The sequence below is a fragment of the Ursus americanus genome, chromosome 18, assembly GCF_024610735.1.
Source record: "Ursus americanus isolate L20-20 chromosome 18, mUrsAme1.1.p, whole genome shotgun sequence".
Lineage (NCBI taxonomy): Eukaryota > Metazoa > Chordata > Mammalia > Carnivora > Ursidae > Ursus > Ursus americanus.
The window spans coordinates 2,462,094-2,487,308 of NC_142144.1; the positions used below are offsets into that span (position 1 = coordinate 2,462,094).

Below are 25,215 nucleotides of genomic sequence, written 5' to 3' on the forward strand. Positions count from 1 at the left end.
CGGCCTCCACTCCATGGGTGGCGGTGTGCATGATGGCCCCGGCTTCTGTCCTGCCCCCATCACTCCCCTGGGAGAGGCTGCTGGCCAGGCAGCTCTGTGGAGGGGCCCACGTGGCAGGAACTGAACAGAAGCGCCCCCCCCCAAGTCCCAGGCAAAGCCCTCCCGGGACAGCAGCCCCACAGTCACATGGCACCGTGTTAGTCACCGAATGCCTGTGTCCCTCCACAGTCCAGAAGATGACGTCCCATCTACAATGTGAGGGTGTCTGGAGGTGGGGCCTTTGGGACGTGACCGGGTCATGAGGGTGGTGTTCTGATAAGAAACGACCAGAAAGCTAGCCACTCCCTCCACCGGGCAGGACGCAGCAGGAACTCGACTGTCTGCGGCCCAGAAGCAGGCCGTCCCCTGAACCTGCCCAAGGCAGCGCCCGACCTCAGGCTTCCAGCCTCCAGAGCCGTGAGAAGCCTGTGGCTGCCGTGGACCAGCTGCCAGTCTGGGATGTTTCATTATGCAGCCCGAGCTGACTGAGACACTCTGGGCCAGAACCGGGTTTCCGACCGTCGGGAACTGAGTCAGACCACAAGAAGTTGTGGTTTTCAGTGCTAAGTGTGTTACAAGCACTAGATGACCGACTCCCACCACGGCTGATTTCCACCGCACAGACCACGAAAGGACCCTCATGCCCAGCGCGTCTAGCAGGCCGGCCACACAGAAGCCCATGGTGGCCGAGGTGGGGTGCGTGTCTGCCTCGTTACTTTCCTGAATGCACTCTCTTGGAACTTCCTTATCCCGGAGCCTTCCGTCCCTGCCACGTCCCCGCCATGTCCCCACCTTAACCACCTCATCCTGCCCACAGCTGGGTCCAGCTGGAATTATTTTAAAGCTGGGAATGGCGCTTCAGAGCCACCATGAGTCCCCTCGGAAGCCTCCCAGCATCACGCGGCTCCGGATCCCCCCAGAGACGGTGATGCCGTGGGTCCAGGGGTCTGCCTCTCAGACAATCCTAACACAGGACGCTGTCCTGTAGGACTGCTCGGGGACGACCAGGAACTTGAGGCCACAGATGCTGGTGGTTTCTGACGACATGGCCCGGGCCCAGCCTGGCGCAGCACAGCCGGGATGGCTCACGCCTCCCCCGCAGGCCAGCACCCACGCCCCCCGCCTAAGTTCCGCCTCTCTGCCTCTGTCCTCACCGTGGGCCACCGCACAGTAGGGGATGAGCTGCGACGGCTGACCTGGCCTTCAGCAGCCGCTGGAAGGCGGGGCTACCGCGGACCGAGCGACCTCGGCGGCAGGCGGCTTGTGCCTTCCCACGCGGCGAGCTGGGGGGCAGCACCCCGCCGGCCCTTCCTCTGACATGACGGCGGGCAAACCGGCATTTACGGGGCCAGCGTCCACCTCTCCTCCCGACCCAAGGGACGGCGGTGTCTGCGGAGCTGACAGGGTGATTTCTCCTGGATTTACGGGGCCCCACGGCTGCCGTTACCCGGGCACTTAGAGAGGGCACGTTTAAGTAGGCCGCGTGCTCGCGTGCACTCTGCACCCCATTACTCTGGAGAATAAACAACCATTACGGGCTGGCAATGGCCCCCGAGGGCGCGCGGAGCTGCACAAACAACAGGATTTATGTGGCACGGCTCCTCGGGCCTCTTGCCAGGTGACGCGTGTCTATGCGCAGGGCTGGGCCCGCTCAGCGGCCCTCACTCAGGCCATGCAGCCACAGCACGTCCGCGGGAACCCCAGTTTCTCTGGCCCTCGCGATAAGCAGAATCCCACCGGCCTCCCCAAGCCGAGGGCCGAGGCCAGCCTCCCTACCAGCGGCATGTGCCAGGAGGCGGGGCCTCCTGAAGGGTTACACAGGAGGGCTGTGACTTTTCAAATCATGCTGAACTTTTTGGGGGTGTGGAGTTCACCGAGCACAACTGCCCAGGTGCGCCCCATGTCCCCCTCCCTGTTCGGCCAGCCCCCCCCCCCAAATTCCTGGTCCAGCACACACAGCCAACTTTCTCCATCAGTAGGCTTTCTCCTTGCAGACGTTCTCTCTCCTTTTCAGAGGTAGGCTCTCTTCTTTCCAGAAGTAAGACCGTCTGAGGAGGGAGCAGCCACTCTTCCCGGCCTAGAGTCTGGTCCACATATCCCGTGACCTCGGGTCTGGGCAGGGCATCCGGAGAGGCGCCGAGGAGCCGGGCTGTCTCTCCGCTCCAGCAGCTCTCTCTCGGGAGCGGGGGTGCAGCATTGTTTCTGCGAACAGGACCGTGGCTGGGACTGCAGCCGTGCTGGGTGTCGGGTTCGGGCTCCTGGCCAGCGGCGCTGGCTCCTTCGGACCCCACAGTGGGAAGAAGGAGCTGGGTCCTTCCAGCTCTGGGCAAGGTGGGGCCATTGGGGCTCCCCTTGAATCTCTGTCCTTCCAGAAGGATGGCAGCTCCCTGAGGCGGGGGTCGGGGGGCTATCGCTGGAGGTACTTGGGTTGTCACAACTGCGTGGGGGACTGACCTCTAGAGGGTCGAGGCCACAGAGGCTGCCCAACACCCTACAAGGCAGACAGTGCCCCCAGCCCGGCCCCTCACTCCCCAAAGACTCATCTGGCCCCGAAGGCTGGGCAGCTCTAGTCTGCAGCCACATCTCCTCCGCACAACTTCAGGCAGACACAGGAACGAGAGGCCGAAATGATGGGCAAGAAGATTTTAGTTCAATTCCTAGAAGAGCTTCCTAACAGTGAGACTTTGCAGCCATGGCCTGGGCTGCCCCGGGAGATAGTGAGCTCCCTGTCAGTGGAGGCATTCAAGGTAAAGCTATGCCAGAAATGGTCTATGGTGGGAAGGGGATAGGAATGAGGAGACTCCGTTCTGCCATTTCCTAAGGGCCTTGGGCAGCTCACTGGACCTGTCCCGGCCTCAGATTTTGCTTCTGCAAAATAGAGAAGACCCCATCTGCAGCTCTTACCCAGAGGCCAGAGTGATCCTAGTGGCGTTTGGTGCGTGGAGGCTAGTGGTGACCCACTGCCCACGTGCTGCCAGCACACCCACGCCACCGGGACACATGGCTCTGGGGTCAAGAAAGACTGGAGCTCGACCTCGTGCTGGGACGCAGTCAGAGCCAGGAGGGCGGGATGTGAGTTAGCATTGCTGGGAACTTCTGGGGGCTCCCGGATTTGCTGTTGCAAAGCGCAGGAAAGGGAGCGTCGGGAGGAAGAGGGGCGGGGGCACTGGGCTCTTCCCAGCAAGCTCCTCGGGGCGACGGAGCCTGTCTGAGCTGGAGCCAGCGGCGGCCTGCCCTTAAACCTCTGAGGGTCCCTGACTCATGAGAGGCATTTCCCAGCACCCCCTCGCAGGGAATGTTCGCCCCTTCTGGAGAACCTGTCCGCTCCCTGCACCAGGCGGCAGGTCCTGGCCCCACCAGAGAGTTTCCCTTTGTGCCACGGACGCCAGGACGCTCCAAGCCCGACTCAAGGCCCCGTCCCCGAGGTCCTGCCTCTGCCTTGGGGGACTCGCGTCTCCACCTAACCCCTCGGCCTAGGTGCCCCTGTCGTCAGAAACAGTCCCAGGAACCGAGGACTCTCCTGGGCCTTCCGGCGGGCTGAACACAATTCCGAGCTCTCTGCAGGCGAGACGAGAGGTGCTTCCGGAACAGCCCCATGGAGCAGGTGGTACCGCTGTCCCCACTTGCAGGCAGCAGAGACGCAGAGATCAGTCTACTCGCGGCCTCACGAGCTTCTCACAGCAGCTTGGGGTGCGCGTCAGGAGCGCGAGCAGATGCCGGTGCTGAAGCCCCCCAGGGTTTCTGGGCCCCCTCCCAGGGGCTGGAAGCCTCTGCTTTAAACAGGGATCAGTTCTGCGCATTCCACGATCAGACCCAAGGACTGAACCACACGCACCGCGGGGTGCACAGAAGCAGGGAGGCGCGGCAGGGCGCTCAGGGAAGCCTGCCCGCTGGGCGCCCTCGCCCATGATCCCCAAGGTGGCCCTGGGGTGGGGAGCAGGAACACAGCTCGCCAGGGCTGGAGGGTGCTGCCCAGTCGAAGGGTACCAGCCAGGGCGGGAGGCAAGTGGTGCGGCCGGGTCCTGCTCCCAGCGGCTACCAGGCAGCTCCGTGCGCTCACTTTCTCCGCAGGGCCAACCACGACGCTCTGGCCTGGCCCGGACAGCACCAGACCGCCCCAGCAGACGCCAGGGAGCACTGTTACATCCCATGCCTGCTGTGAGGTGAGCAGCAGGGAGAACTAACCCAGAGGCAGGAGCACTGGCTTCTCGCACGCCCAGGGTGGCAGCTCAGCACTCGGGGACGCCTCTCCCTGGCCTGGGACATACTGTGACCATCTCTGTTGGGTGCCCTGGCTGTTCTGTTCAAAAAGCGTGGTGGGAGGCGAGGGGCGGAACCGCTGGGCCAACTAGAAGAAATCCCGATGGTCTGCTCCACCAGGAAACCGCGGAAGGACCCTGTCCAGGGCTGGCGCTCAGAGTGTCCGGAAGAGCTTCCGGGCCACATGGTCAGCCACCCAGCGCCTTGTAGAGAAGGGCCTCATGCACCGGCCTAGAGGGAGGCCCTGCGAGGGGCCGGCCTGGACACGGAGCGGGGCTGGAGCCCATGCTAGCCCTGTCCCCGTGGGGGCTGGCCTGAGGGTCTCTGAGTTCAGAACAGGTGGACCGACATTGAAATGGGACAGAAAGACTCGCAGAGACAATGCTTCTTGGCAACCCCCACCTCCAGCTTCTCAAAGGCCACACAAGGGACACGCCTGAGGATTTCAATAGGACCGGAGCCCCCATTCGTGGCTGTGCCCTAAACACCTCCCAGGACACAAGGACACCGCTCAGACCTGCCTGCGTTGACGGCAGCCCCTGCAGGTACAGTCCCGAGGAGCTGGCCCTTGGTGGGGACCCTGGCTACACTCTGGAGACCACAGGTTGGGGTGCAGAAGAGGGCAAGTGTCCCGGGGCCCAGGACCTGAAGAGCGAACGCAACTCCAGCCTGGACAGGCCACGTGGGCTGAGCAAGCCTCCTGTCAGGCGGACGGGGCCCGGGCACAACCTAGCGTGGCCGGGCAACCTTGGGAGCTGATGCCGGCCCAGAACCCCCGAGCACCGCCCAGCACAGTGCGTGTCCTGGCCACTGCCGGGAAGACCCCGTCTGAGGAAGGAGCCTCTAATCCCAGGCTGGACAGACACGGGCTCCACGTCACAGCTGGCCGGGGCCGCAGACCTGGCTCCCCGGCCTTTCCCGTCGGGGTCCACTTTCCCGGGTCCGGCGTTCTCGCTGCCCCGCACGTCGCGCAGGGCCAGCGCCTAAGGCACCTGGCGACTGGCTTCGCGCCCGAACAATGAACGCGGAGGCCCGCACGGCGCCCCCCGCCCGCCCCCATGTGACACTCACAGCACAGCCATCCACCAGGGCGCGGATGTAGGGGCTGTTGTCATAGGACATCTCCTCGTCGTTGGAGCCCAGGAAGCGCATGGCCTTGTCGTAGCTGCCCGTGGCGGCGTCCTGCCAGGCCACCGACTGGTAGCAGTTGTAGGTGATGTTCTGGTTGGCAGAGGCGCTCAGCAGCCGCAGGAAGGTCATCTGGACCACGCCCACGGGGTTGCCCTCGGCGTCCACGTAGGAGAGCTAGGGGAGGAGGGGGCGCTCAGCAGTGAGGGGACGAGGCCCCCCTCACGGCCCAGCCTTCACAAGCTTTGTCCCTGGGCTGTCTCCTCCAGAGTGTGAGCCGGGCGGGCCCTGCCCTGGGATTGTGCGCACACCCAGCCCCAAGGCCAGAACGCACTGGCTCTCCTGGGGGCTTCTTGGAACAGAGTGAAACGCACCACATTTCTTTCAGAGACCTACATGACCCTCCTTTCCCTCCCGGCCTGGCTGGTCCCTACTCCAGGGCTCAGGTCATGGGCCTCCTCCTCCAGGAAGCCTGCCCAGGTTAGGTGTCCTTCTCCACCTTGGCATGGCTCACTGTCTGTTTTCCCTCCTGGGCTGTAAGGCCCTCCACACCAGCTCTGGAGCCCTGTGTCACAGGCTCCTGGTGCCTGGTCTGCAGCCCTCCCTGGACAGTGAGCTCCCTGAGGGCAGAGACGCGGCCTAGAGTTCCTGTTACTGTGCCTGGAGGCTGGCCCAAGGAAGGTGCTCGCTAGATTATGGTAACAGATGAAAACCATTTGCTGGGCACCTAGGATGCACTAGGCCCTGGCCAGGAGGCCGTGAGAACTGCAGATAGACAGGGCAGGGGCCTCGGCGGTAACAGGCCGGCTGGGAGTGACACATGGGTGCTTGGGTGTCCCGGCAGCAAGAGGGGCCTGAGCCATTCGGCCACAAGCCTGAGGGCTAGGGTGACCAGGCGCTCTCCTTCAGGCACAGGGGAGCCACAGGATGGCACTCAGGAAAGGCCGCCCCCAACTCTTTGTGGCACAGAATCCAGGGGAAAGCAGAGTAGGCCTTCCTGGCCCGGGGTGGGGACTCAGCATTCCCCACGTGGAGAGGGGGCAGCCAGGGGCACTCTGGGGACGTGACCTGCCCTGAAAAGACCCACCCTCTGACAGCAAGCCCAGAGCAAGGCATCAGGAAATGATGACGTGCCCGTTCTCAAGAGCCTTGTCCAGTGTGCCCAGCTCCCCCCCCTCACATGGGCTACTGAGCTCGGTGGGGCGCGGGGCGGGCGCGGGGTGTCCCGAGAGGCGAGCCTTGGTTTCTGCGTCCTCGCAGACTACAGCTTTCTGAACAGCTGGACACAGCCAGGGGACGGGCGTGCCTCCCCAACCCCCAGACGAGGCTCGGCGCCCTCCCCAGCCAGGCAGCGCTCTGCAGGCCCTCCCCGCAGACGGCGGAGGGTGCCTGGTGGTGTCTGGGCATCAGCAGGGGAGCAGACATCAGGGTCTGAGGCCGCGGCTCCCTCCCTGCCCGGAGGCCACTCCATAACTGTTCCAGGGCTGGCCCTGCCCACCGCCCGCCACAAGAGCCACATTGGACACACGAGGGCGCATTGAGGTCCACGCTGCCCACTCGGTTATATACACGTATACAGAACCAGAGGGCGCGGAGGCGGGGGTCCGGCCGGAGACCCTGGCCCTCCCCACCAGGGCCGGGAGGGCACTGTGCTGCCGGCCAGCGCCAGCTCTGCACACGGCGACGGGACACTGCGTGGTCGGACCCTGAGGAGGAACACTGAATACCAACCGGCAGTCCGGGCGATCAGGTGCTCCTTCTGGGAGGAGGCTCGACTGACTAGAGGTAGCATGCATGCACGGGACAGCCAGCGAGCAGCGCGGGACACAGAAGGACCTGAAGCCCCCAGGGAGGGAGTCCCGGAACCCCACCGTGAGCCCCCGCCCTCCCAGGGGAAAGGGGCTCTGCGGGGTTCTCTTCGCGGGCTACGGCCAGAGCAGCCTGTTTCTTCAGGAAGGGACCTGCACCTACGTCCCGTCCTCCAGGACGGTCACAGAGAGCTGGAAATACAGCAGCGGGCAAGCCCGAGGGAGAAGCTGGTTTCTGCTGGGGCCCTCCCTTCGCCTCCATGCTCCGTCTAAAGTCAGATACGGGACGGAGGCAGGAGGTGGGCTCCCCGGGTCGGTATGGGAAGTGGGTGTTCTGAGTGAGGTGCTGGGGTGCGGGGCCACGAGGGGCGCCCGGCTGCACCTGTCCGGGTCCCGTGCTCGCCTGACCCGCCCTTACCAGCGCCAGCACCCTGCTCACTGGGCCCGCCCCGCACTGAGGGGGCGTCCGAGGCAGGTCCTTCTGCATGCCGGCTGCACTTTCCGAGCCGAGCACAACAGGGGTGGTGGGCGGAGGAAGAGCAGGGGTGGAGCAGGCGAGAGGCCTGCCGTCCACACAGACAGATAGAAGGAAGTGTCCACAGATGTTGCAAGGCGAGCACGGACCTTCAGAGCGTCTGCAAAGAGCCCAAGTGGCTTGGAATCAAGGACACAGAGAGCGTGCAATGTCAGCCATGAAGTGCCCCGTGGTTGAAGAGCGAGCGGGAAGCCACCGCTCTGGGAGTCGTCGGGGGTGTGGCCGCTGTGCCCCCCACCTCGGGAGGCCAGGGTGTCCGCGCTGATGGCGGAGAGCCAGGTGGGAAGTCACAGAACTTCCACAGCATGGCTTCTGGGTGACAAAGGACCCCCTCCCAGAGCGCGTAGTGGGGTACGACCCGCGTCTGAGGACAGGAAGGCAAGGAGCACAGTCAGGCACCTGGACCCTTGACCCTTTCACTCGCTAGAAAGAGAGCACAGGGCCCTCACCCTGTTCCAGGGAAGGGCCCGGATCAAACCCCTGGGACAGTCAGGGCAGCATGCCCGAGTGTGCGGGTCAGCCGCTGGCCTGGTATGAAGGAGTCCGGACCGGCTCTGTCCCTGGGCTGGCGACAGAACATCACCTCCACTTCCTTCAAAGGGATGCCAGCGTCTTTCCAATTCTGGGATGGATTATTGAGACCAGCTCCCCAGGAGTTACAGGGGGGACGAGCCGAGTTGTGCGGGTGCACTGAGAAGCCCATGGCCAGGTGGGCAATCAGGACGGCCCCCTCACCCGGCAGCCACAACGAGGGGCCTCAGTGGCCCGTGTCCTGGGAAGAACTTGTGGTTTAGTGGTCCAGGACCCGTCTTATCTGACCTGCCCACTAGAACTGAGCAAAATAAAACCCTCTGGCTCCTGGTATCTTTGGCCCGAACTCCTGGTGGCACCCGGGTGCCCCGAGCACCCAGCTCCTGTTCTAGGCCGAACTGGAAAACCAACACCCGGCTCCCAGGCCAAATGAACTGTCGTTGGGGGTGGGGCGTAGGCGCCGATGCGGAGTCTGGCCGTCACGGGCCGTGGAGCAGCTCGGCCAAAGGGGCGAGGGCAGGTGCGGCGCCCAGCGGCCACGAGTGCCATGCAGAGCCGCGGGCCAGGCTGTGCGGCAAGCAGGCACCCCCGTGGCCACTTACCAGGGACCCTCGCTTGTACTGACTATACCAGGTAGAAGGTTGCTCTTTGGGCCAGCGGGCCATTTTACTCTGTAAGATACGAAACGGGCGCATTTGAAGGACAACCGCGGAGAAGCCAGAGGCCGCCTTACCAGTTTACCACGCTTGAATTCACTGAACCAGGAACCCGGGTTTTCTTTGGGCCAAGAAGTGATCCTGGCCTAAACATCGAGCAGGGAGGTGGGAGGGAGAGAAACAGAGAAGGACAGGGTTACTACTCCCACCACCACGAGGAGAGCTCCCCGCCTGCAAACACGCCTTCTCCCGCCCGCGCCTCGCCCCACACGGCCGAGGGGGTTCCTGTGGAGTCGGGGTGCTCGCCCCGGGACAGACCGTGCTGGGGACAGGAGGAGGGCGGGGGCCTGGCTGTGCGTTTGTGTATACCCAGCCTCTTGTGCAGGGCCCGGGACGTCGTAAATGCCCAGCGGTGGATGCACTCCAGGGGGCCGAAGGCACTCAGGACAGTAAGAGCCAGCATGGACAGACGGGCCAAGGGAAGGACACGTGGCCACCCTCTCGTCTGATCTCATGTGATGCCTGTGTCATGCATGGCTCTGTGTGGCAGGCGGTGCTTCCCTGAAGATGCAGCGTGAAGCTGACCGTCATCGGGAGGGACGGCATCTGCCTCCCACAGGGGAGGGGACGGCTCCTACTCTGGGGACTGCACTGCACAGGCCCAGGTGCAGCTCGCAAGGACAGGCCTAGCACAGAGCGGGCTCAGTAACGCTGTGGGGTCAGTGAGTGAATGCACGGCCCCTCCTCTAGGAGCGCCTGTCGCTGGCTCCAGGAGCACAACCCAGGGCAGCACAGTGGACGGGCCCACAGGCCCCAGGCCCCACAGGCTCTCTGCTCCGCCTGCTCCTAGTCGCGCACAGCAGGGAAGCTGGGGATCTGACTCCTTGTCTCGTCCCCCTGGGCTCCCCTCTGAGCTGGCCGCATGCAGGGGAGGAAGAGGTGTCCAGCTGCCCTCTCACGTGGGCTTCCGGACCCGCCCACAACAGCGCTCAGATAGCATGCGCGCGGCCCCCTCTGGGAACGGGGCACAGGTGCAGGCGGGCACCGCAGAAGTTCACCCCCGCCCTCCGGCTGCCTGACGGGTGGGGGGGGGGGGGAGTCCAGGGCCGGGATACCCAAGGAAGAGCATGGAGCAGTGGGGGTCACTCAGCCCCCCAGCCTGCCATCTGCCCAGTGACCCCACCAGCTCGGGCTCCTGGGGCGCTCACTAACTCTCCAGCAGCAAGGCCACGTGTTGGTGACAGACAGCCACAAAAAAGGATGAAAAACAGTGTCTGTTCCACCCGCATTTCCTCCTGGGGCTCTGCCGAACGGGGGGTCCTGAGGCTTGCTTTTTCTTTTCGCACAGCAGGCTGTTTGTTGCGGGCACGCAGGTTACCAAGGATTTCGAATTTCAGGCTGGGGAGCGTGCATATAAAACAGGGGTCCCCAAACCGTGCCTGTCATGGTGGAGCCCCTGTCCCTGTGGCCGGGCCTTCTGTCCAGGGGTGCTGGGACTCCTCACAGTGACAGCGAGATGTAGGGGTGAGTGGGTGGCGCCCCCGCTGAGTACAATGGCTTCTCGGCACTGTGGCCGCTAAGGGGCTGCGGACTCTGCACCCAAGCCACAGCCTGTCTGGACAGCCGGCCACCGGAGGGGCGTCGTGGCTGTCTGCACAGGCCCCATGCACAGGGCACTGCGTCATGGTCACCTTGCAGCTAGAAACCGTGTCCACCTCACCTGTCCTGCGCCCAAGGGGAAAGCAGCCCACGGCCCCACGCCAGTCCCCATGCACACACGCCGTCCCCACGCACACACGCCGTCCCCACGCACATACGCCGTCCCCATGCATACACGCCGTCCCCACGCGCACACACTGGCTCCACGCGGGTCCCCACGCACACACGCTGGCCCCACGTCTGTCCCCATGCACATTCACTCCCGTCTGCACACACACTCCCCCCACGGAGGGGCCGGTAGCCGATGGTCCCCCAAGCGTCCGTGCATCAGAACCTCGCTGACCAAGACTCTGTACGGAAAAGGCTTCGGACACACGCGCTGCCCTCAGGAGAGACAGGAGCAGCTGCCCAGCTATCCGCCAACACGAACTGAGGCAAATGCCAGCATCCCAAAGATGTATCTGGGTGACGGTGGACTTGCCCCAAAGGCACCCCCATGGGCTTCAGGCTGGTCTGAGGGCAGACCTGCGGGGCCATTTCAGGAAGGAGCTGAGCACCCAGCGGTGGAAATCCCCACCTGGGGCCGGCTGTCCCTCACCTGCCACAGCGCCAGGCTGCGCCCACCCGGTCCCGCAGCTCAGGTCTACTTCTGGGGAAGAAAACTTGGCTTTGAAACCGGCTGTGACGGGAAGCAGCCGGGGAGGCAGGCACTCACCCCCTCGGACTTCTTGTCGGGGAAGACGCACGTCGCCCCTCCGGCTGTGAAGTTGCAGTAAACTTTGAAGGAGTCTCTGGAGCACCCCTGGTTGGGGTCCACCCAGTATTCACCTGGATGGCAGACGGAAGGGGGATTCATGAGCGGCTCCCGCATGGTTCCAGAGAGAGCCGCCACCTGGCAGCGCTGCACTTGAAATAGCCGGCCAGGCCCACAGGCCGCCGGCGCGGGCCTCCCCCCCGTTTGACTACGCGGCTTTCCGTGCTGCGTCCACGCAGACACGACAGACCATCCCCGAGAACCCAGCTGCAGGGTGAAGCCCACGGCACCCCTGACCCCGCGAGGAGGGGAGGGTGGGCCGGGCCGCCTGGGCAGGAGATGCTCCAGGTGGGCCTTGGAAATTCCTGCCCCTGCGCTGAGCGAGGCCCGGGAGCGTGGACCGCCCTCCGGCTGCGGAGAAGAGCCGCTCACACTTCCCAGGGGGCAGAAGCCTGCTAAGGGGGTGCATTTCTCAAGAGGTGGGCTGCGTGTGACTCAGGACGGTGAGGACGGGGGTGGCTTTGCATTTTGGGGATAGTCTGGGTTTCACAGAGTGCCGGCCCACATAGCACCCTGATCCTGACATCACTAGCGGGTCTGACGCAGACCTGGAGACGGCGCCGCCATCAGCTGTGCCCTACGGAGCACGTGACACAGTCTCTTCCACTCTGTCCTCTGGGAGGGGCATGCTTTGGTCCCCTTTCGTGGAAGGATGACACGAGGCTCAGGGTCACAGCTGACACACGAGACAGCGGCTAAGACCCGACCGGAACCAGGCGCTGTGCCACCGCTAAGCCTTGCCCTCCTTCCCTGGCCTCCCGGGACCCGGTCACGTCCGGCAATGCCCCTGCCACTTCCGTGACATGGACAGGGACACAGAGGCGGTGTCTTCCCGCCCCGCAGGCTGCCCCGTGCCTGCCCCCGCGGGCCCCTACCGTCGGGGAAGTCGGGGTGGCAGAGCTGCAAGTCCTTGCATGTGCGGGCGGGGTTCTGCTGCGTGCCCAGGGGCCGCTTCATCTGCTCTATCTCCAGCTTCAAGGAGTTGAGCGAGCCGAAGATCTCCTCCATGCCGTCCGCATAGTCCGCGTAGTTCTCGCCGGCCCCGTCATCCAGCAGCTGGCTGGCGTCGATGTTCCGCCGGGTCCTGGACGCCTGGATCGGCAGGGGCTGGATGACCTCGCCGGGGGGACCCTGCGTGTGGACAGAACCGGGGGGTCCCGATGGGAGCGGCACCAGGGCAGCTGGGGCCCCGCATCCCGGCTGCAGACGCCCGTCATCTCGGTGTGCTTTTCCTCCCTCTTTCCTGCTCTGGAGCATCGCATGCCCAACCCCGCTGCCAGAGCTCGTCTACACCGCGGCCTGGGGTTTGAGCCTCAGCTGGGCTCAAAGCGACCAGCTGTCCCCTCACTTCTGCAGCCCAGCCTGGGGCAGCACACAGTGGGGTCACACCAGTGCCTGCCCGTGTGAGAGCCCCAGCCGAGGACAGAGACAGGAATTGACAGGCTGCACGGCCAACCAGGGGTGACCCGCGGAGTGCACCCCACAATCTGGCTCATCACGGCCCCTACCCATCCCCAGGGGCCCTGTTGGGTGCTGCCCATCTCAGCCACACACGCGCACGTGCACACAGTTACACACGCACACGCTCTCTCTCTCTCCCCCCCGGCACCTGGACTCTTTCCACCAAGTTCTGGAAAGTGAACAGCACACACACATGCTCCCACCACTGCCTCAGTGTCGGGAGAGCCCCCATCCCCACTTTCCAGTCTTCGAAGGCTACTCACCGGCGGGCCAGGGGGTCCTGGGTGGCCTGCCTCACCCTTTGGGCCAGTGGGACCCTGGGAAAAGGGAATGAACCAAACCCTCATCACCGAGGCCGATGTGACTCAAACCCACCCTGCACCTGGGTGATCCCCCGGGAGCCGGCAGAGACCGCGAGGGGCAAAGTCTAACTGCCGGGGGAAGGATGGCAGGGACCCTCCCGTCCCCAGTCCCAGATGGAAGAGGCCGACGCCCCAAGATGGGAACTCAGGGGCACCTTCCTGCTAAGGTGGGGGGCGACAGCGCACATGCCGCGGTCTGCCGCGACCCCGGCTGGGGACGTGCTCGGGACGGTCAGTGCTGGAGGAGAAGCGTGAGGACCGTGCTGCCACCAGTCAAGGGGGCAAGAGGGTCCAGGGTGGTTGTCATCGAGGGGGACACACCCCCCTCCCTCAGGGCAGAAGACGCCACTTACCGAGGAGCCCTTAGCACCTTTTGGCCCAGGAGGACCCTGTAGAGAGTGGGGGACAGAACACCGGTGAGCAGGCACCCCTTCAACTCCGGTGCCCACCCTGACCCACAGTCCTGCTCAGGCCCGGCCAGCTCCTCACCCGCAGCCCACACCCAGATCCCCTTTCCCAGGAGTCCATGGTTGCACTTGCTCGACTCGGGGGGAGTGGGGTACAGCTGATGCTTGGCCCCATGGAGACAGAGGAGGGTCCTGTCCGACCCCGGTCATCCTGCCACCACCACCCGCCACCCAGCCAGGAAGCCATAGTTCAGGCAGCCAGAGTCGGAGGGAGAGCAGGGGCCAGTGTCAGATTGTGGGGCCACCTTGGGCCTCGTGGGCTCAGGTCCCGGCCCGGAAGGGGCAAGTGGAGGCTCACAGCCCTGCAGGATGGCTCTGGTGGGCCAGGTGCCCCAGCAGTGTGGGGGATGCCCTACGGGTAGCCCCCAACCCCTCTCGTCTGGGCCGGGCAGCCCCACTCACGCTGATGGGGACAACTTCCTCACCTTGCCCGGGATGTCTGTGGCGGTATGTCCACGTTTCCTGAAATGCCTGCCTTCCCTGCCTGAAACCAGGGCCCAGGGACCCCACTTCCTTGCTTCTGCACTCGGGGCCCTGACATGGAGGTGATGGGCAAACCCACCCTGGGCCCCACGTCCACTCGGTGGTGGGCCCAGCCCCGGGGCTCCTGACTGTTCCATAATTCTCCCCCTGCACCCTGAGGCCCACGGCCCAGGCTCGCCTGCCACCCTGCTCTCCCCAGAATGACCTGGGGACCACCCGCCCCTGCCAGATACACACCGGCAAGCCGGGAGGGCCCGGGGGGCCGATCGGGCCAGAAGGTCCAGTGATGCCCTGAAAAGGAGCAGAGAACACAGTCAGACCATCACACAAGGAGGGTCACAGAAGCCACGGCTCTCTGTGCTCGTGGTCTCTCCCAGCAGACGCTCTCTGACGAGAGGCCGGCTGCCTTGAAGGGGAGCCGTCTTTCCTTGCAGGGCCTGGTGGGGCCTGAACATGCACCGGGAGGCTGACCACCCCCGCCTGGCTGCCCAGGTCAGGCTGGGACGCTGGCATCTTCAGGGCCGTGGGGAGGGGACACCGTGTTGTCACCACCCCTTCTAACGTTCTGATTGGAAATTCAGAAGCTCCTGGCCCGGTGCCTGGCTCGGTCCCCCTCACTGTTTTCCGTTCTCAGTGTGGGTCCCCGCCCAGCACAGGACACATCAAGCGTCCCGGGGTCCTGTCGGCTGCCTGCCCGGCCTCTGCATGTGCTTTTCCACACTTGGCGCTCAGAGCCTGTGATCAGACCCTCGGTCCACGCAGGCCAGGCCAGCTGGTGACCCTGCTAGTTTCCGTTGCGGAAGGGCGCCCTAAGACTCCTTCCACCTGGAACGCGATTCCACACGACCCTCCCACGGGGGTGAAGTGACAGCCGGGCAGAGGGAGGCCAAGAGCGGGTGCCCTCCCCCTCCGCCACAGGGACCGGGGCGGCTCATCGTCAGAATCCGAGAAAGTCTCGAGCCAGCACCTCCCACCAGAGACGCTGCTGGGACTAGTTTGTGGGGAGGGCACAGAGAGGTGGTTACTTTGGGGGTGGAGACCCTGACATCTTCCTAATTCTCGAGGTCACTGAGCTACCACGCACTGGACAGCACTCATTTAGGGCGAATGTCGATGCCACGGGGAAAGCAGTGGCAGATGAAGCAGGGCTCTCTAGGACACCATCCTAGGACCGTACGGGACCCCACACAGGTCCTATTTCATTCCCTGCCTGCCTGGCTCTACCTCCCAAGACCTGTCCCTTTGCAGGTCAGGCGTGGCCCACCAGGGCCACAGTTAAGGCCACGTGAACCTGGGAAGCAGTGATTCATACCTGGAATGAAGCCCTCACGTGAGAGGGGCACAGACGTGGCACGCCTGCCACAAGCCCCTGCCTGCCCACCTCCACAGCATACATCACCCTTCCCCTGACCACGGAGTCCACGTCAAGCGGCTCACTGGTGCAGGGCAGGGAGGAACTCTCTGGCTAAGGTTTGCAACGCGGTGGTTTGCTAGGGGCTTCAGACTCCAGTCAAGGACTGTGGTTCCCAGGGAAGTCTGGGACCACGTGCGCACATCCAGGGTCAGGGTGTGGGCCCGGCCCCCGTGTCTGGCAAACGTGGTCCGAGCCTCGCCAGTGACCTGGGCAGTTAGCTGGGTCAGAGGCCTTTATGTGGCTGTGAAGTGAACGAACCTCCCTTCTGAGGCCAGCAGGGCCACACGGGGGAGCCGCTGGCAGCCCGGTCAAGCCAGGGCCGGGCCGCACTTGCGTCTCCACTCCCTGTGCACTGGGGCGGGCCGCCCTTCCACCGTTCCCATCCAGAGTGATGGACGTGAGGATGTCCTTCCAGCTCTAACTGGCCTCAGGTCCACTGGGCGCCAGGTGAGAAGATGCTCTCACCACCCGTGAGGAGCCACGCTGAGGGCGGGGGAGGGGCACCACCTCACGCACCTGTTCTCCCTTAGGGCCAGAGGAGCCCTGGGGGCCAGGAAGACCGCGGTCACCCTTTTCACCCTGTTCACCCGGAGGTCCGATGAGTCCGATCAAGCCTGGATGACCCTGTTGGTGAACAAAGGCAGGAAGGGGCGCTCACTGTGGCCGCGTCTCACCGCCAACCCCGTGGGCCAGAGGGACGTGGCAGCAAGTCCCTGCCACAGAAGCCACAGAATCACCAGCCAGCTCCTCCTGGTGGAGGAACCCACATAAAGGCAGGTCAAGGGACCACACAGCATGTGTGACATGCCTGGCCTTTGGGAAACGTCACACCTAAAGAGATGGGGAGACACGGGTCCAGATACAGACCAACGTGGGAACACGTGTCTTCCCGAGTGACGCTGGTGTGTGTCCTATATGTATCGTCCTGTTTTACATGGCCAGTGTGTGCACCTTTCATTACAGGGCACAGAAGCCCTTACGGACTTCAGTGAAAGAAAGTTACTGAGCATTACAGACACTATCGTAAATTTTTATGTCTTTTTTTTTTTTCAAGAAAAGCTCTCTACAGAGGCGTACATGTGTTTGCTTTACATGAGCCTGCAGAAAGTTCTAGAAAGGCTTTTCCAGTATCCCTTACTTTAGAGGTTGAGTGGTGATAGGCACCAGAGTAGAAAAGAAACAGACTCCTTAGTCCTCCAGGAGCAACTGCCGGGCTTGTGGACGAGGTTTATACTTGTCAATAGATCCACGTGAGTGGAAAAATCACCCCCGACTGGAGGAGGTGAATGGGCTTTGCCCTGCTGCGGAGTCCCGGCACCCTCCCCGTGCGAAGCATCCTGGACCACAGAGTCCAGAGTGGGCGCGCTCCAAGGACCCTGGACGCCCCTCCACCAGGATCTCCATGCGGGCCTCCGGGGTCTCCCGCTGAGGGCAGGGACTGTGTTCCACACGGCACAGGCTGGTTCTGGTTCTCGGTCTCCCGGGACCCGTCCCCAGCCTGTGGCGGGCACTTGCCTGACGGGTGACCCATAGCTTGAAACCCCACATGTCTGAGGGGGCCAAGTTACAGCCTCAGAGGCATGTGAGTCCTGTCTTACCTTTTCCCCTTTGGGGCCAGAATCTCCTTTGAGGCCGGGGAGTCCTGGGGGACCCTGCGGGAAGAGACGGTGGGATCAGAGCTCCCCTCTCCAACTCTACCCTCCACCACGGCTGGGGAGCTCCTTGGGATCATCACTCACCATGGGGCCAGGGGGTCCGTCGGGGCCGGGGGAGCCCGGGAGACCTTGCTCACCCTGAAACACAGGGGGCCATCAGCATGAGCCCCATCCTGTCCCCATGCCCACGCCTCTCCCCTGCAGTAGCTGCCCCTCCCCGGCCCCCATCCACTCACCACAGGGCCCGGGATCCCTCGCAGGCCATCAGGCCCGGGCTTCCCAGGGGCCCCCTGGGGGCCAATGGGGCCAGTCTTCCCAGGAGGGCCTTCCAAGCCGGCTTCCCCCTGCAGGGCACAAGGACACAGTGGCACAGAAATGCTTGAGGCTGTGGCCACCCTGGCCCAGGACCACTGCTCCGAGAACCCCAGATGCCCCCAGATCGCTGGGGCTACCCCAGGATCTCCACATTATGGGAGCCACCCTGACCCATCCCCCCAATTTCCTCAGCCAGCAGAGCTTCCCAGTTTCCAGTGATCCCAGCCGCCACAGCCGTCCCAGGCGGCCCTGCGCTCACGGTGGGCACGGCCACCATTTCCTAGGCTGGCACAGGGCTGGACGGCTTCCGCCACTGCCTCCGTTCCCGACAGGACAGCGCCAGGAGGCAGACAGGGCCATCGGAGTCACAGGGAGCAGCCCCTCACGGGCCCTGGGCACCGGGCCCTGGGCAGGCGGCACGGCATGGGCACCCCACCTTCTGCTCTGTCCCGCGCGGCAGCAGGGCAAGCACCGAGCCGAGCGCACCAGCACCGGCTCGCCTTCCCTCAGGCCGTGTGCGGTGAGAGCTCCCGGCTGCCTGTGTGGCTGCACAGGTCTCCACCCCCCACCCCCCTCGGCCGTCACACAAGTGGCTCTTCTGGAAACTCTGTAGTCATGGCTGGGCAAAGAAGCACGTTACCTTGGCTCCCTTCTCTCCCTGTCTGCCTTCGGGGCCTGCGGGGCCTGGGGGGCCCTGGAACAGAGCAAGGGAAGAGCACGTGAGGAGCTGCTTGCAGAAGCCAGAGTGATGAGCTCGGTGTCTGGAGGGAAACAGCACTGGGCTCGAGGGGCAGGCGGGGAGGGCAGGAGGGCCAGGAGGGTGGGGAGGGGGCTTCCGGGCCCCTGGCCAGCCAGGACGAGTCCCTCAGAATGAGTCTCAGGGACCCTGGTTCTGGGAAAGGCCTCGGAGTCCCTCCGGGGAGGCCTTTGGCAGCCGTGGTGCTGGGGCCCCGTTCCCCTTCACACAGCAGACGGGCCAGTTCCTGCCGCACGGGGAAGGCTAAGTATTCTATGTGCAGAGAAACACTGTTTTGCAGGCTCAGACTTTTGAGAGAGGTCTGACCCAGGGGGCGAGGTGTTTTCCGGCCTCGTGGGGGCCTTTCCCCCATGATGGGCATGACTGGTGGCATCTTGGCCTCTCCCAAAAGCAGGGGGTGATGGACGTAGCAGGCCCGAGGGCTAATGACGTGGCGGGGCTGGCACACACACCACAAACAGAAGCATCTTCCCCACTAGGACCCCCAAGAGCACACGGGGCTGGGCGGAGGGTCCTGGGGAGGGGGGGCTCCTGCAGAAAGCTAGCAGGCCAGCACAGCTTGCAGGATCATTTACCCTTTTTCCTGGAGGCCCAGACGGTCCCGGTTCGCCAGTAGGGCCTGGGGATCCCTGGAGTCAGAGAACACAGAATTTGGGAATCAGAGTCAGTCAACAGAGGCATGGCAGGTCTGGGCTGGTGTGAGGCTGACAAAACAGAGTCCCCAGTGTCCTCTGTCCTCGGCCAGCCCTGAGGCCGCCTCTCTCTTCCTGTGGAGCTGCCGCGAAAGGTCCCAGGCGAAGCCATGCTGTACTTGACCTGGGCTTGGGCCTCTGCTCAGTGCTGTGCTGTGCTAGGTGGGGGGTCCTGGCTCACACCCGCATTGTGGCCACGTTTTACTGACTTATTTTTTTCCAAGATTTGTTTGAGAGAGAGCGCGCGCGCATGCGTGTGTGCACACGCAGGGAAAGGGGCAGGGAGAGAGTCCTCAAGCAGACTCCCCGCTAAGCGCGGGGCCCGATGCGGGGCTCGAGCTCACGCCCTGACATCATGCCCTGAGACAAAACCAAGAGTCGGATGCTTAACCGCCAGAGCTACCCAGGCGCCCCGTGTTGCCACATTTTAAAAAAGCACTTTCCCACCCCACAGCAATGACTTTGGGTACTCGGGGACGGGCTCCGTCCGCAACCCTCCCCCTGCAAAATCCCCTTCTACAGAAGTGGGCCTCCCTCCCGAGGCACAGGGAGGACGAGGGTCATCCCAAGTCACAGGGCAGGGGGCCCTCGGGGCTCTCTCGGGGGACCTGGCCTCCGAGCTGGTGTCCCTAAGCTTTCTTTGCTTGCTGCTCATTTAAACCACTGATGTCAGCCTGGGCCCGCGGGGAGCAAATCCCCAGCAGCCGTCTGCCTGGATGGTGCAGGGTGGAGTGAGGGAAATCGGTGAGGACGCCGGGGCGGTCCCCAAGGGGGGGACTACTGGGGAGACTGGGCTTGAAGCAAGTTTCAGAAACTCAGCGTCAGTTTTAAGTGGTAAGGTCTAGTGTGAGCCCAGCCCGAGGGGCTGGCCTGGGCAGAGCCCTTTGGAGGAGAGGCGCTGGCCGCCCGGGGCAGAAATAAGGCCACCCTGACGTTCACAGGTAGGCTGGGGGCGGGCATGGACTCCCTGGTGGCGAGTGCCAGACCACTGGCCCAGCTGTCCCTAGCGTTCAACAGAGCCCACAGGGACACGGTCCCCTATCACAGTTAAGAACAGATCCTACAAGGTAACTGGGCTTGGGTTTTTCTCAGAAATGAACAAAGCAAGCTGCAAATCCCAAGAGCGCCCGGCACCCTCCACCAGGAAGCCGTGTGGGGTCCCCGGAGGTCACGAGGGGACTCACCGTTTGTCCAGCCTCACCATCGTCCCCTTTGTCACCAGGGGGGCCATCCTGACCCTGTGGGGAAAAAAGCAAGTTCCTTCTGCCTCCTGACGGCACCCGAGTCGCACACCAGCGCCCACGGTGTCCCCAGTCCCTTCCTGAGAATCTGAGTCCCTCTGGCTGGTCCAGGTACAGTGCTCAAGCAGGAACGTGCTCTCTAACCACCACCAACCCCTGGATCCCTTCTGGGAGAGCACCGTGCCCCAAGGAGAATTCATAAAAGACAACCAGAGAGACAGAACCGGGGCTGGCAAAGGCAGGTGGAGGGCTATGGGGGGCCCTGAACACCTACCGCGGGGCCAGGCTCTCCGGGAGGACCGGGATCTCCGGGAAAACCAACAGGGCCCTGAAAGGGACAAAAACAGGCACGTCTGGGCCCTCAGCCACCAAGCCGCCTCTGCCGCCTCCCCCAGACCCCCACCTCCCCCAGCCCCTGCAACACCCTCGGTCCTGACACCAGGAGAGCACCACCTCATCCCAGCCACACCACACCCAGGCAAGACGGGCTCAGCGCTCCGCTTTCCGGCACGCGGACGACAGGCGCCATGCCCCCACGTCTGCTCCCACAGCTCCAGGCTGAGATGGAGCCCAGACCTTCAGGCTTCTAGAATGTGCCGCAAAGAACCCCCTCCTGGAGCAAAGCCAGGGCTAGGCCATGGGAAGGGGGCATCCACATAGACCGCTGTCCACGCAGCACATGACAGCCAGCGACCCGGGCTCTGTGCACGAGCCCCCAAAGCCCCCCACCCTACAGCCCCTCTTCCTCACCTCCACGGCTCTGCCTGGGCAGCTGGTGTGGAAACCTCTAAACTTTAGCAACGTTACCCAGAGCCGCAGCGGTCGGGGGGTTTCGTGCACTGCCAGTGAATGCGAATACCCCAGGCCCAGATCCCCGCCAGCTTCAGGGTGCGGGCGCATCTCAGAGCTACTCACGGGGCTGCCTTTGGGACCGTCGTCCCCAGGGGGGCCTTTGGGTCCAGGGGGTCCAGCTGCACCAGAAGGGCCTGACTCGCCCTTCTCACCCCTTTCTCCTTTGGGTCCCTGGAGGGAAAGGCTGGTGTCAGTGTCCTCAGAGCCAGGCCCCAGCTCCCAAAGAGCAGTGCTGGCCTCAGTCGTGGCCCCTTGTTCCCATGCGTGGGAAAGCGTGTGCCTGACGGGGCCCATGCCCAGTGCAGTGCGGACTGACCACTGCTCCTGCTCCCCAGTGGCCCCACTGGCTTAGGGGGGCCCTGAAAGGTGAAGCTTCTAGGTGGGAGGGGCTGCAGGGACTCAGGCCCACGCCCTGATTTGCAGGTGGAGGGAGCAGCTAGAGGCCCAGTAGACTTTTGTCCACCGGCCACCTGCTGGGCCCTAGAGCCTCCCACTGGCCACCTGCTGGGCCCTACAGCCTCCCACAGGCTGGCCTGGAAAGAACGCCCATCTGACCTGAGAAGGTCCAAATATCCCAGATCTGGGCTGATGAGGGGACAATCGCACACATTATGGCAGCCCACTGACGGGTCTGGAACCCCATGGATGGCAGAGCAACTACAGGCTTCGCTCGTGGGTGTTCATGGCACTCATGCTTCATGCATGTGCCAACGTGGGCACACACACGCAGGCATGCTCGTGCACACACATACATGCACGAACACGTGTGCATACACAGGCATGCTCGCACACACGCACACACACAGAGGCATGCTCGTGCGCGCGCGCACACACACACACACACACACACACACACACATACGTGCTCACCCCCCATCCCACCCCATCTCGTTGCAGTAATTCCAGGAGGTAAGCATGAGGGAGACATGGCCCCCATCTCATGGATGGGAAAAGTGTGAGCATCCCATCCAGCAGAGGTCCATGGTGGGGCACCCCCACCCCTGCCCGCCGAGTCCACTCACCGGGGGGCCCCCCTCTCCAGGCAGGCCAGGCTCTCCAGCTTCACCAGGCTCACCCTAAGGAGGAAACAGGAGTTGGTTATGGCAGCACGGAGGGCAGTGGCCCCAGCTCCGAGCACCTAGCAAATCCTCTGTGCTGTCGGGCCCAAGGGGTGGGGGGCCCAGGGTGAGAGAGTGGTCCCCGTGCTCTGACAGCCCCCAGATCAGAGGGCAGACACATCCATGTCGGAAGAAGTGACACTGGCAGGCTGACGGTCACACGGAGGAGGTGACCACAGGACACGGAGCGTCACGGATGGCGCACCCAGCGAGTTCTGGGGGAGAGTCCCGAGAAGCCAGTGGAAGGGCTGGGAGGACAGTGCAGGAGGGAAGGGCGGGGCAGAGGCAGAGAGAAAGCAGCAGGGCCCGCTCAGAGGTGCAGCCGCGGGGCGGAGGCAGGAGCCCGTGAGGAAGACGCCTCTGAGCAGAAGCCGCGCATCGTGACTCTGTGGTCTTAGCAGGATGCGTTTCTCTGTAATTCTCGTATCGGAAAATATAAGCAGTGATGGAGGACTTCTTTCAATTTAATAGGCTGAAGTCAGAAAGTTCTGGAAACGGTGTACAGGGAATGCAAACGAGTGGAAGCACGTCGGTTTCGTTCCTTTTATCCCCAGGAAGAAGGGCAAGTGTGCTGGAAGTAATGCACACTCATGAGCCCTGCAGCGGCGTCCTGCCCGCCGCACACACGCACGCACGCACGGGCAGGCACACACGTGTGCGCACACAGAAGCCCGCCAGGACCCACGCCCCCAAGTTAATCAGATCGGATGAGGGCCCCAGGCTACGAGAGGACAGAACTGACCACAGCGGGAACGGTAAACGTCGCCCCCAGCACTTCCAGGGATGGAGCAGAGCCATCTGCTAGATCCAGGAGAAGGGGCGGGGCCTGGCTGGCCGCGTGGCTTGGAGATTCTGCACGAGGCCACGGCGAACAGGGGTCAGAGCTCCCGCCTCCACCGCACACATTGGCTAAGTGTCGAAGTGTATGTGACAGGAATGGCCCAGCCACGCCCTGTGTGCCTCCGTAGCTGCACTGGACACACACACGCACACACACACGCACACGCACACCCTGGGCTCCCCATGCACACGCGCACATCAAATGTTACAGCAGGAAGGGGGGAGTCACCTTCTCTCCCACGGCACCGGGATTGCCTATTCCACCCGGAGGCCCTTGCGGCCCGTCAGCGCCTGGAGCTCCGGAGGGGCCTCGGGGGCCAGGGGGACCTGGGGGGCCCTGGCGGAAGAAGAACCATTGAGCACAGACAAAATGTAAACCGTGACGGAAACAGAACCGGGAGGTCGGTGCGTCCCGGGCACACTTACCATCTGACCCACGTCCCCGGTCTCGCCCTTCTCTCCAGGAGGTCCCGGCAGACCCTGGGGCAGGAACACAGCAGAAACTTAGCGGGTCGGCGCTGCGCTACCCCAGTACCCCACAGCGTTCAGTCTCCCCGCCACAGCGCCACGCAGGCATCAGAGAGCCTCCGAGGGTGCTGCTAAGCGTCCGGCCGAACGGAGGACACCCCCATCAGGCCACGTCTCACGATCAGCCCGAGGAAGTCATTAGAGAGTACTTGGAGATTTATGGACCAAGGCGCCTGCTGCAGTGTCGCATTAAACAGTAAAACCTAATGAGCCAACAGCAGGGAAATGTCTGAATAAATTATGTCACCACCATATGCTGGCACGCGGTGCAGTGACTAAAAATCACGTCTTCAAAAATAAATAAGGGACACGTCCAAAGAATATTTAATAACACTGAACACAACTCATGAAAGGAATGGGGGGGCTGTGCACGAACTTCCTAGACACACGACAGGGTCCAGGTTTTCCAAAAGCCCAACGAGACCACACACGTGCCTATGAGCATGTGAATACACGCGTGCGAAGGTACAGAGCCGAAATGCGCCCGAGCACTCAAAGCCACCCTCCCTGGCTGGTCCGTGCGGAAGGCACTGGTTTTTTTTACAAGTGGTCAGTCACTTCTGGCATCCCTACCATGAGCTTAGAGACGTACCACTGGTTAAGGGACGCAAATATGGACACATCTGCCATTACGGGAACTGGCATTGCTTCCAATTAATGAGGAAGTCCCGGGAGGTCCCCAAAGCCTAGTCTTAGATTCCCCACTCTTAACAAGGTCAGAAGAGGGGAAAGAAGGGGAGAGGAGAGGGGAGGAGGAGGAAGGAAGAGGGAAGGGAGGATGGGAATGGAGAGAAGGGGAGGGAGAAGAGAGGAGGGGAGGGGGAGTAGAGGGCAAGGAGAGGGGATGGAGAGAGCAGGGAAAAGAGGAAGGGGAGGAGAGGAGAGGGCAGGGAAGAGGAGAGGAGAAAGGGAGGGGCAGACACAGCAAAAAGCAGGAAGCTCTGAGGTAGACCAGCAGTCCCTCCACAAACCCGGCAGTTACCTGCAGCCCGACCGGCCCGGGGGGCCCAGGAAAACCTCTTGGACCTTCGTCACCTTTCTGCCCGAAGAGACCTTGCTGGCCGCGAGGCCCTGGCTCACCGTCGGCTCCCTGCAGGACAGAATGGGGCGTGGGTGAGAAGCAGTTGGTGGCACCGCATGGGCTGGAGGGGCTCGGGATGTACTGAGGGCCCACAGCACAGATACTCACAGAAGGGCCTGGCTGTCCGATGGGGCCCTGTGGACCGGTGGGCCCAGGCGGACCCTGCAGGGAAAAGACAGAGACACGGTTGCTTCCCAGATCACAGCGGAGGCCGAGGGGGACCACGGGCCGAGGCCATCAGCTCAGCCCCCACGCGTGGCCGTCCAGGGAAGACGTCCAGCCCGAGGGTGCGGGCTACCTGCAGGCTCCGGGTTCAGGCCCGACCATGTTGTCCCAGGCAGGGGAGAGAGCACTGCACATCATCTTAGCTCCCGCCGCACACCCAGTGCATGGGCCCCCGAGGCCGTGTTTTAAAAACAAGGCTGGACACTGGGCACCTCACCCAAGCAGAGCTAGGACCAGACTGGAGTCCATGCCTGGCAGTGTGACACCGGCCCCCGCGCGTCCCCCCCACACTCC

General features: G+C 63.5%; 1 protein-coding gene across 2 annotated transcripts in view; it reads right to left on the minus strand.

Annotated features, from left to right (window-relative positions):
* The window catches only part of COL5A1 (collagen type V alpha 1 chain), a 165,094-nt gene that overhangs the window by 3,436 nt on the left and 136,443 nt on the right, over window positions 1-25,215 (minus strand). The window contains exons 45-65 of one of the 2 annotated variants that reach the window (XM_087869218.1): window positions 24,805-24,858; window positions 24,598-24,705; window positions 23,514-23,567; window positions 23,317-23,424; window positions 22,152-22,205; window positions 21,193-21,300; window positions 20,552-20,605; window positions 20,221-20,274; window positions 18,920-18,973; window positions 18,228-18,281; window positions 17,509-17,616; window positions 17,357-17,410; window positions 17,216-17,269; window positions 16,134-16,241; window positions 14,441-14,494; window positions 13,607-13,642; window positions 13,155-13,208; window positions 12,306-12,561; window positions 11,332-11,444; window positions 8,904-8,972; window positions 5,371-5,604 (exon numbers count right to left, since the gene is read on the minus strand). In XM_087869218.1, the coding sequence (XP_087725344.1) occupies window positions 5,371-5,604; window positions 8,904-8,972; window positions 11,332-11,444; window positions 12,306-12,561; window positions 13,155-13,208; window positions 13,607-13,642; window positions 14,441-14,494; window positions 16,134-16,241; window positions 17,216-17,269; window positions 17,357-17,410; window positions 17,509-17,616; window positions 18,228-18,281; window positions 18,920-18,973; window positions 20,221-20,274; window positions 20,552-20,605; window positions 21,193-21,300; window positions 22,152-22,205; window positions 23,317-23,424; window positions 23,514-23,567; window positions 24,598-24,705; window positions 24,805-24,858 (1,842 nt within the window). Of the gene's footprint in view, window positions 1-5,370; window positions 5,605-8,903; window positions 8,973-9,034; window positions 9,104-11,331; window positions 11,445-12,305; window positions 12,562-13,154; window positions 13,209-13,606; window positions 13,643-14,440; window positions 14,495-16,133; window positions 16,242-17,215; window positions 17,270-17,356; window positions 17,411-17,508; window positions 17,617-18,227; window positions 18,282-18,919; window positions 18,974-20,220; window positions 20,275-20,551; window positions 20,606-21,192; window positions 21,301-22,151; window positions 22,206-23,316; window positions 23,425-23,513; window positions 23,568-24,597; window positions 24,706-24,804; window positions 24,859-25,215 lie in introns of both variants that reach the window. The other variant, XM_087869217.1, reaches the window with a different exon arrangement.